Here is an 11834-nt window from a genome sequence, read left to right on the forward strand (position 1 = left end):
AGTGGTATGAAAATATGTCATTTGTTCAGTTCCCATTGATGAACTGATAATTCTTTTTTTTGATCAAAAGATTCTGATACAATCAAATTTAAAAAGATGAAACACGGTGATCTTTTGTTAAGATTCATAAAAAGAGTTGTTTTTAAAAATCCGAATAGGTCAATGATTTGAACAATACCGCCACAATGATAACTTCAAAATTTTCAAAGCTATAAAATCAATTTCGAATAAAGGTCCTGAAATAATCGACTGCATTTTCATAATACCGGAAGTAATTAACTGAAGAAAAGAAAACAAAATGAAGTGAAAGTGAGCGTAGGTCGAAGATTAGAATAGCATGAAGTGAAATTAAAAAAGCGTTGTGTAGTAAAATGCATGTGACAGTGTCCTCCCCACCTCACAGTACTACAGTTTTATTTATTACAACGCAAAATAGCAAAATAGTATAGATGATAAGAGAGAAATATGGTTGAAATATAACTGAAATAGAATGGAATGGGACAAAAGGAAGACATGGAAGTTTTTATTTGTTAATGTCAACTTTTAAAAACTCAATTTTATCCATTCCTAAATACTCTACGAGAGATGAATGAATGACGTGAGAGTGGTAACGTTTCATCATTTCTAGTGCTAATTTCCTCAACTGATATATCATCGAAACGAATTAAAACGGAAGGAATCGTATGGATCAAAAGTTAAAATTTATATTTCGAATTTATCCGACAGCACGTTAGTGATAAAATAATAATATAAGTTTCAATAGTCCGAATATTAAACTTGCTACTTTTAAACCGGATCAAATCTGGATTTAGCATTTAAAGTGTTTCATTTTCTTCCCTGCAACCGATAGAATGATACTTTTTAAATGATTTTCTCATTTCCTGATTGACTTGTTTTTATCACTTACATCTTCGAAAATGTGTTTTTCTGGTTGTATTGCGCTGTATGCATTGCAAGCAAAAGCCGGTTTCACTAGTTTATTTCGATTAAATTGCGCGTGAAGCAAACATTTCGTCGAATAGATTTACCAGATTTTACTCAAAAAAAAGTATTGAATTCTTGCAAAATCTGTTTGCATAATTTTTTTTTTATCATTAAATTGCATGAAAAATACGAAATATTGCAATCTGATTGGAATTACTACCAAACAAATCATGTGGATCATGATTATGATTGTGGTTTATTATAGTGATTGTCATGATTATGATTGTGATTTATTATAGCGTTTATCGTGATCACGGTTCTTATTACAATTGTTCTTCGTATGAAATAGGAGAATTTAATTAATAGCTACAATGCCAATAAACTTTTATTCAACCACTTATTGCTATTATAATTTCGCAACAAAATTGAAGATAAAACAAGTCAATTAATTGGGAATAATTTTGTATTTAAACTTTGTTTGCACATTTTCTTCTAACTCAAAATAATTTTATGTTTAAAAATTCAAATTGATTTGTCAAATTTAGTGGTTGTATGCAAAGGAAATAATGTCTGTTACAGATAAGCCAATATAATATTGATTAAGCAGAGATAATGTTAAGGTTGTTGATGTCACATTTCATGAAATCATACGAGAAAGATACCAAAGAATCTATTTAAGGTGGGCATTTGCACGATATGAAATTAAGTAAACAATTGCGAAGTTTATTATTGAAATATTGAATATTATTGAAAGGTAAGATTAAGTAGAAAATGTGTTGATGAGAATGGAATAGAGAAAAATAGAAAACAGTCATAGAAACGAAATGAAAAATGAAGTCAGGTGAGATGATTTAACTTTACTCTTATAACCTTACTTACCTTTTTGGTAATGATAACATTTACAGAACCGGTTCTAACTCAATCAAAAAATTCAATGAGGGTTAACTCTCATTTGTCTAACTCACTCAATGTCTGATGATGCTGAAAATAGGAATGAATAAAAGCAATCAGCTAGAAAATTTGCATACTTTTGACAATATTTATTGTCACAACAGAGAAAGTAGAAGAAAGAAATGAGAAAATGATTGCTTATCATTTCAAGTAACATTCAGGAAAACTAGCAAGCATTCGTCCGGAATGAAAGAAGACATTTATATGAAGTTAATGTTCGATACACACATTGGTAGAGGGTCTGTCTCAATTGTGGAGACTGCAGGATGGTTTGAATTTATTTTGAATTCATTGGAATAAAAATGAAGGAAAATAAGGATGGCAATTGTAATAACAACATGTCAGGTAGATGGTACAAAGGGAGAAACAAATTTATTGATTTGTTTCTTGATTGCTACTAATAGTATCAACACAATTAACACTCACCGATTTTATTTCAAATAAAGCTTATCACTGTTACCTTCTTATCAGTAGTTTTTGGATGAATGTAATCATGTTAATGATGTTAATGTAAATCAAGAATGCCTCCTTATCTAATACAAATCAGAAATACGTCAAGCTTCTTGTCTAAGGCAAATCAAAAATATGCAATCAAGTTTCTTCACTGTCAAAAATATGCTACCAAGTTTCTTCACTATCAAAAATATGCTACCAAGTTCCTCACTATCAAAAACATGCCAAGCCTCTTTTCGATCCTTCTATTAACAGGTTGTAATGTTTGCATGATTTCCATCATCGCTATTGTCATCATAACAATTACATTTACAAATTGTCAACAAATTTATGCTCTTCTTGTTCATAGTAGAATGCATTGCCATTAGAATAACTAATTAAAGATCGAGTAATATTGTGACATGTTGGAATTCATTTTAAACATATCCTATCTGGTATCATAAATGACAATTGACGTTCGTTTCATGGGAAAACTGCTGAAGCAAAACAAAATATTGGAACAGCTGACTAATTTATTTCGCGATTTTCTTTTTTTTAAAATCCACCTGATGTCATATCAAATAAATTAAAAAAATAGAATAAAACAGAAGCTGTGGTCTTAGTCTAAAATTAATACAATGAAAGTATAAAAGCAAAAAGGAGGAAAACAAGGGGATGAAGAAGTATGAGAGGAATTGCTGTGAGAAATTGTAATACTAATAGCATAATATAGAAACAGTTGCCACAATTATTATGAAATGAGAGAATAGATCAATGTGAAAGATAAGAGTTAAGACTAGAGCATGTTGAGCAATGAAGCTTCCAAATCAAAAATAGCGAAAATAAATTTGTTTTCTAGAAATATCGCATTTTCAAGTGCAAAAGTATGCTTTGGGATGTAAATTTTTCATTGCAAAAAAGAATGCTCAAGGAAAAAAAACAATAGAATGACCGGTCTTTTTTTTGAAATTAAGTTCAATAATTAGAACAGAAAGCCTCAAGGTTTCTTCATCGGTTACCTACACCGAAATATCCAGGTCAATTACTTAGAGATGTTGATTACTCGTTTTATTGTTTTAAGAGGAACATTGAAATCTTGAAAAATCTAGACTCAAAGTTGTCATAAAAAACCACATATGATTTCATTATTATGAACGAATAGAGCTTGGTGGTGGGAACACTTTTAATTTACATGTTATTCGCAACATCCATATTGTTTTCGCACTTTTTTTTTTCTTTCAAATTAACAGCTTCTGGAAATCTTTAAACTTCAAGCCAATATATGAATTGCCCAACTTTTATATTAAAATTTTGGACGGCTCAGTATTTTTAATACCATCTATAATCCGCTAAGGAAGTTGATAACTTTTCCGAATTGGAGTTTAAAGTCTGTAAGCCACTAATTTTGTGTCAAAAATTCTTCCAGATGACTAATTTTCTTCTCAAAACGCTATTTCTTAATGCACTAAGTATTGTTTGCAAACATTTACAATATTGAATGCACTTAACGTAAATGAAGTGCAGCAGATTCATTAAAAATTCGTTCCACACATATAAAGTGAAGTAAATATAAGTTAAAATAATTAGTCAAAGTTCCTTGACATGTGTCTCTTTTCCATCACTTCAGGTTCTTTTTTGGTTTTCGATGAACTTGGACTAGTCGAATTAAAGATGCAAAATACAAAAAAAAAAAACGTGAATAGTTTTTCAAGTTTTTTTCAACCGGCTGTTTCATTCTCAAAAATTTTTGGATAACTTCGAGTGTAATATACAAATCTTACAAATTTTGCAAGTATCGAAATTTCGGGATTTCAGAACTAAGCATTTCAGGATTTCCGAAGTCTTCGGCTATCAACCGGCGAGGGAGAAGTTGATGAAGATGGTGCTTTGCGTTTCCTCATCTGTAAAAGAACTGTTGGTTTAAAAAAAAATAATAAAATGAAACAAACAAAACTGTTTTGCATTTCTCTCTATATCACACCATATTATTATTAGTTTTTTTTACATACTTGTTTTAGAATTTCAGATTCAGTATGCGTCTTTATTAGCCACAAAAACAGCGCGAATTAAATTCAAAATATGAGCTTGAAATTCATAACGACTCCAGTCATAGAAATAAAAGAGTAAAACAAGGGTATGTTTTCAATATGTAATAGTTTTATGTACCCAAAACAAATTTTACAGTGAAACTCATTTAAAAAACCAATATAGCAATACCGTCTGCGGTAGTGAAGTGGTTAATTCAATCATATCAGTGATTGTTCGGTTCGTCGCTGGTGCTCCCTCCGTGCCTAACTGTGGTGTATCCGTAACACTTGATTCACTTGCTGTTCGTACCCTCATTCTAGGCTCAATATCAAAAGTCTGTAAAATTACAAATAATTACGACCGCAAAAAATGGAAATTTTGACTAAAAACCTCCATTCACTCATTATCTGGGAAAACAAAATCAACAACGATTTATGAATTTTTCAGAATAAAAAGAAATTTTTTTCCAGAATATCTATCCTAGTTTTATTTTTACATGGTACCTCTTATGCTGAAGCTTATTTGCTACAAAAACAAATAGTAAACTAACTTTTCCAGTTAAAGCGTTATAACGTGTTCTCAGTGACTCCAATTCAAATTCAGCTGAATGCAATGAATGCTTCAATTCTTGCAAGAGCACAATACGAGCTCGAAATTCATTGTAACCCTTCACGATATCTGCCACTCCGAATGGTACCAAATCTTTGAATAAAACATAAAAATTTTTAACAAAGTTTTAGACAAAATTTCACTGCTTTGATCGGGTACTGAAAAAACTGTGGTTCTAATCTTCCTCAAAAACAACGGCAGATATTTAGAAAAAAAGCAAACTTAAGTATGTAGAATCACTAAACTAACTGTTAAAATAACAGCAAGACAAGAAGATAGCCTTACCAAGTTTGAGCTTTTCAATTACAGTTTCAATATTTTTTAGCTTTTTCTGTCCTATATTAGTTGGTAATTTCATTTCTTGGCTCCTCAAATGTGCACCAGCACTTCGGAATTCCGGAAAACGTAAATTCGAATGGTCCTAAAATAACAATTCGTCCGGTTTTGTACCTTTACATTAATAAGATTCATATGATAAATTCATCAAAAACAAAAAAAAAATAAATAATAAATGAATAAACAAGTTGTTACTTGTATATATGATGCACTGATTGAAGGATTTGATATAGATGCAGTCTTGAGAAGTCGAGATTTGTGAGACTTTTTCATATTGGAGCTGGGAACAACAGATGCAGTGCTGAAAGAAGAAACTATTCCATATAATAAACCAGAAACGTTCACGCTGTTAATCCAACTTCTTTCGCTGCTCTCAATCATTGATTTTTGACTGATTATCAGTCTAAAATTTTATTTTTGATCCGTATTTACAACTTCCCATCTTCTCGCCCTATTTCCTCAACGTTGAATAACGAAATTATACATAGTAAGCAAAATCTTATATAAGCTAAAATAAAAAACTCGTTTTAGTCTGTAATATCATGCAGAACCAGCAACGAGAATAACGATTATGATAATAAGGAGTATCAAAACTGGAGAAAGTAGAAAGAAGATAAGATAAGACTAAAGGAATAAAGAAAACTGATATAAATGTAGAAGCAATGGAAAAAAAAGTAAATTTGCAAACATGCACAACCCATAGTCAGAATTAAATGCAATTCAGGGAATTTTATAAATAATACTTACGAAGTGGATGGTGATGCAGGTGTTCTTTCGCCTGCAGTGATTAATTTCTGGAGGTCTTGAGCTTTCCTTTCACGCTCCCGTTTACGTACTTCAATCTTCTTTAATTCAGCAATCAACATTTCCTCTTCTTCGATCTGAAAACACTTCCAAAATATGCCAATATCGAAATTCCATCAATCCAAAGATACCAGCAAAACACGTAAATTTTCCAATGTATGTCTTAAACTTGTCTTAAACCTTTAAGGCAGAGCCTCGATATTTTGGATCGCATCTTCTAAACAAGTATATGAAAAGACACCTGTTGTTCCGTACGATTCCATTGTTTTATCAGTTGTTCCTTCCGTCTCTTTTCATGTTCTGCATCATAATACAGTGCATCAACATTTTCATTTCTCAATGCATTCAATTCATTTATGGCGTTATAAAACCGTTCCTTCATCTCTTCCATGGTACGACGGGTTGAACCTTCCCACCTGTCTACAATGATTACCCACCTGCAAAAATTATAAGACTGATAAAAATTCATTGTCAGAGTGCTTTCAACTAGAACGTTATTAAATCTGATTTTAATCACAATCAGCTCAGTTTCAGACCTTAAATCAAAACGTCGACAAAGATCGAACAAATGGCGAGTATCCCTTTTGCTCCACTTTGCGGAATTTAAACATTTGTCGTATTCCGCATCCGTGAATGTTGGAACATTGATAACCTAGATTTTTACAGTAAGATGAAAATGTAGTTAAATTGTTAATTTTGGAGAATATCACGTTTGTACAAACAAATATAAAATAAACTGGAGAAGAGCGCATAATTCAAAAGTTAAACTGGTCAGGAGTTAAGCATTGTAGCGATGTTGCACTAAATATTCTAACAAAATATTCGTTAACAAAAGGAATAAGAATAAAAGCTAAAAGAAAAGAAATCAATAGAAAACAAACTAAAGGCAACTAGATTAAAATGAGAGCATTTCTCTAAATTACTGACGAATAAACTTCATAGTTAATTTGCGGTCAGAGTAATCCTGACGAAACCAGTCCTAAACAATTGTTATTGTTAGTAAAACAAGATAATCCAAGCTGGTTTACCACTTTACACTGAGAAATCAAATGATCGGTGTTTGTGTGGACGGAACAGAAAATTCTCAGAAAATTGGCAACAGAGGAGGCTACGTGTTAGAAAACTGATAAAAACCATATGGTAATATTTGAAAATAAATTTCCAGACAAATCAATAAACCTTATTGAATCTAGCAAATGGGTAAATATCATTCAATTTATCCGTACGTTTCCAATGATTTAATTTCAAGCCATCAGTACGAGCAGCATTCTCAAACGGAGTCCATTCCCACGGTCGAACACGCCTCATACCAATCTTAAAATTTAAATTAACCGATTGAACAAGAAACCAAAAAACCCACATAGCGCAGGCCGACCAAAGTAAATATGATGACTAAAACATTCATCACTCATCTAAAGAATATTGAAGAACTGAATTCATCTTGAAAATCCTTACTCGAGCTTTCTGATGACAATAACCGGTGTTTTTCGTAGTTGTCGGCATTAAAGCGGCAAAGTTCCGCTCTCGATCCAATAAGTTGTATAATTCACGATGCATACCTTCTGGTCGTTTAAAATATGCATCGCTACGATGTGATTTCTTATGCTGCAACCAGCACTTAAATTTATATTTTTCCTCGAATGTTGAAATTTTGAAAGCTAGCGAAGATCTGTTTCCAATTTCAACTTGAAAATCTATGGAAAATACAACGTACTAAGCTGAATATAAATTTTATTTTATGAAGACTACAAAAATACCATGTAAATTTACTTAAACATTAATATTCAGTTACACTCAAACATTAAGCCATATCTAAATATCATGAAGTGAGTAGTTTTGCTGAAAGCGTAATACTGTCTAGCGTAATACTTATCAATTAAGCGGCTAACAAATAAGCTATGAATATAACTATTTAACTGCCATGCATTTACTTAATCTAAACATATACGAATTCAGGCAACAAAGAAACACGCAAAAACATACAAAGAGTACTTCTTTCGATACTGAATACTAGAGTTTATTTTCTCAGCAAAAAGTCCTAACAACAAAATAGAACCTTTCGATCAACATCCGTTAAGCCACCTGCTGGAATTAGACTATCATCCTTTGCTGTATTGTTGCTTAAGCCAAGAATGTCCTGAGCATCCGCAGTATTCATCCTAAAAACCATATAAGAACACAGTAATATCCGATATCTTCTTGACGCATACAAGCAAATGTCCATCATTTAATCAATCAGCTCTGATGATTAATGATCGAGTATGGCCGGATGCTAAGACAAATTTTACACTTTACAATGTTCTGCTATATCTCTTGAAGCCTTAAAAACTCTTTCATTTTTCCACAATAAAAATAGTTGGATCACGACACATTACCATTAAAAACATGAACAAGTTGGATCAATTAATACTAAGAGCTCGATAAATGGTTACTGTTTTCATAACTTGGATGTTTAATACTAGAACTGAGGTAGATGATCACTGTCCTCACAACTTTGACCATTTAATATCAAAAGCGAAATAATCAGCCACTTTTATTATCGAAACACAAAAGTACGAAATTTCCACTGTCTAAATTAACAACTAACATTAATCAAATTAACAAACTTTCCGTAGTCTTGACTGTAAACTTTCATTTAGCAAACAAAAAAATTGACAGAATTCCGACAGACTTTCCCATTAACATCGAATACTCTCTCAATCGCTAGCGCTATAAGTGTCCAGTACTATTTGCTTACTAGCACTATCTTTCGCAAATGTTAGCAATCTATATCACCCTCCTCCACAACCAAACTCCCCTCCTCCACCGGACATCTGGACAAATATCGCCGACGAAAATGCACATTCCAACAAATTAAGCAATCACAATATAGAAACCACATTATCTGTGTTACCATGACGGGTCCGATTTGACTGACTTCGAATCTCTGTTATTTGATTTTCAGACGTTGAATTTTGCCTTTTGTTTGACGTTTTTCCAATAGTAAATCACGTCTAAATTGGCTTTTCAAATGATTTCACAACCAAAATAGAATATGTTAGATTTGATCAACCGATTCATCAAGCTAATTAATTGATAAAGCTAATTAATTGATACAAGCAAGGTTCACAAAATTCATGATTCATATGTAGCAGATCATCGATACTTCACGGGTCATACAGATTTACATATCGTTGAATGTGGCGATATAAATGAGGTAAAACCAAACGAAATGATCATTTTGTTTACTTATTGTAAATGTGAGGCGATCTCTTCATGCCAAATAGCGAATATCTAAACGTTGGTACGCAAAAAAGCATGTTATTAAGTATTGACATACTTCTGATTATGGATCAAATCACGTCAGAAATTTCTGATAGAGATTGATAAAAATGTTAATCGCTAGGCAGATATATATTCCTGTCTTTGCAAACTTACCTTGGCAAGCTTATTCTTAAAAATAGTTTCTAAGATGAAATTAAAAAAACTTTCAAAATTTTTTTTGCAAAATCTCTGAAAACAAAATTGGTCGGGGAAAGTACACTCATATGTTCATTTCAGTTCCACAAAAACTTTCAAACTTTTATAAAAGAAAAAACAAGTGAAATAATATGGAAGAAGTCCTATTAAAGAATTATAAAGTTCCACTTGCTTCTCAGATTTTCACTTGTTTATTTAATTTTTAAATTCAAATGTTGCTGATTTGTTTGTCAATTTAATTTAAAAAGTAAGCAATGAGCAATGATCATTTCATCTATAGGAAATGGCGGTAATTTGGCGAAAACAAATATATCGACAAGTAACGCCAGCGTGAACAATGCTGAAATGTAAATCGTTTAAAAATCTTAAATCCTGTAAACTTCCAAAATTTCAATGATTTGAACAAACAATTTCCTTAAATTTTGAGAATTTTCCAGAAATAACAACAAACCAAATATTGGAATTGTATTTAATAATTGTGAAGTGTTTAGAAGTAAAGATAGGAAAGTAAAAGAGGGAAATGATTTAAAGAAAAAAGAACCGGAAACTCCATCAACCAAAAAAAGCTCTCGCAGTAATTTGTCGAAAATTCGCAGTTTGCTCAATATATCACTTAAAATTCGCAAAGTGAAATTACCTTTTGTTTTTCCCAAAATTTGAAGGAACACAAATTTGTAACATATCAAAATAGTTGGACAGAGAAATGAATTCTATTAGCTAAAATTGCGCTATTTGCGCATTACCTGCATCTTTTATTGGAATCTTCTACATTACTTCTACTTCTATAGATCATTTCGATGGTTTGATTCGTCTGAACAGTCAGTAGTATTTTAATCTTTTTTCAGTTTTAAATTTATCATATGTGTCATCAATATGACTCCTAAATTTTCACTGTTATCTTCTTTTTCAGGGAAAAAAAATACCAAAGCCATTAGAACGTTTGGAAGAATCAATAGTGGAAGATGGCGAATTAGGTAAAAGGCCATCTGGCAAGTTAAAAATTAAATCAGACAATGGTATTCAAAAAAACACATCGATAAATACAGGTGTAGTGCACAATTGCAATATAAATAAAACAAATTATGATACAAAGATTGTATGATTATAATAACTATAGCAGGTTACTGTAATGCAAACTATACTTGCTGTAGCGAATTTGTCCGTCAATAAGCAATCTTTATGGATTAATGTTGTTATTAATGTTGATGAATTTATTAATGTTGGTAAATTAATTAATGTTGATAAATTTCAAAGAAATCATAGTTAGTTCATTATCATGTTCGATGTAGTATTATGAAATAATGATACTTCATAATCACTTCAGAAATGAACGGTTGATAAGCTGATAAGCTTTGATAAATTCCATTTTTTTATTTCCAGAAAAGATTAAATAAAAGCTAATTTTAGGCGTTAATCAAACAGATTCTATTCTCCCACTTGATCGTACGCAGTCTGATTTTACACGACAAGAAACTCGAACAGCGAAAGAAATACCGGCATCATTACCTTTACCACCCCCGAACGAATCGACTTATATTTTCGGTGATGACCTGACACAGGGGACGGCAGTTTGTTTTAACTGAATTGTTATGAGAAACTCGAAAACTTGTTCATGACGACAGGAATCATTTTTTTTATAATGATAGAATAAAGATATAAGAACTAAAAATGGTTAATTTGAAGTTGGACTAATTAATTATGCAAGGGAAAGATGGCGAAGGGATAATGAAATGAAATTTTAAAATTAAAAGGTTACACTGAATTTGGGGAAAAATTGGTATTGATAAATCCGGTTGCGTGGTGGGGTATTTCCTGTTGTCATCCGGTTATGCTGAATATAGTGAACACATGAGATGTGGTCGTTGGATTTTTGATTTCATTCCTTATTAAATTTTCACTTCCACATATTGCTGTTTTCATAGGCGCCTATAAATTACGATCCAAAAATTCTGGAAGTGAAAGTGAAGCGACGAATACGACTTTATGCTAAAATATCATTCTGCATGACATTTATAATCTTGTCAATAATATTTGTCATTTTTATTATCGCAATGTTTGGTAAATTGGAAATTTAAAAATTCCAATTTCTGTCCAAAATTGTCAATTCTTCCTCATGTATTGCACGCCAAAATAAATGAACTCACGGTCTTTCTCAGTTGTAGGCTTATGGTTTTCACAACAGTAGGCTTCGGTAGGCTTAATATGCTTATGCACTTTGAATATTTCATTTCAACTACTAAAAGCATACCATAACAAAATGTACATTATTGATTACTTTTCAAACATCAGGT

General features: G+C 31.6%; 2 protein-coding genes across 2 annotated transcripts; one reads left to right on the forward strand and one right to left on the reverse strand.

The window, feature by feature from the left end:
* Positions 1–4030: 4030 nt before the first annotated feature.
* On the reverse strand, positions 4031–8249 carry LOAG_08762 (DNA methyltransferase 1 associated protein 1). Its single transcript, XM_003144292.2, has 11 exons — positions 8141–8249; positions 7540–7689; positions 7264–7398; positions 6621–6736; positions 6326–6521; positions 6028–6161; positions 5476–5581; positions 5230–5365; positions 4886–5037; positions 4525–4671; positions 4031–4208 (listed from the first exon to the last, which is right to left on the reverse strand). Exons 1-11 carry the CDS (start codon positions 8240–8242, stop codon positions 4134–4136), a joined length of 1449 nt encoding a protein of 482 aa, XP_003144340.1. The 5' UTR covers positions 8243–8249; the 3' UTR covers positions 4031–4133.
* A 1555-nt stretch (positions 8250–9804) lies between these two features.
* LOAG_08763 (hypothetical protein) lies at positions 9805–11126 on the forward strand (the record flags this gene model as incomplete). Its single annotated transcript, XM_003144293.2, has 4 exons — positions 9805–9890; positions 9981–10170; positions 10454–10559; positions 10951–11126. 4 exons carry the CDS (start codon positions 9805–9807, stop codon positions 11124–11126), a joined length of 558 nt encoding a protein of 185 aa, XP_003144341.2.
* Between the last annotated feature and the right edge of the window lie 708 nt (positions 11127–11834).

Source organism: Loa loa (assembly GCF_000183805.2).
Source record: "Loa loa unplaced genomic scaffold supercont3.14, whole genome shotgun sequence".
In the NCBI taxonomy this organism is placed as follows: Eukaryota; Metazoa; Nematoda; class Chromadorea; order Rhabditida; family Onchocercidae; genus Loa; species Loa loa.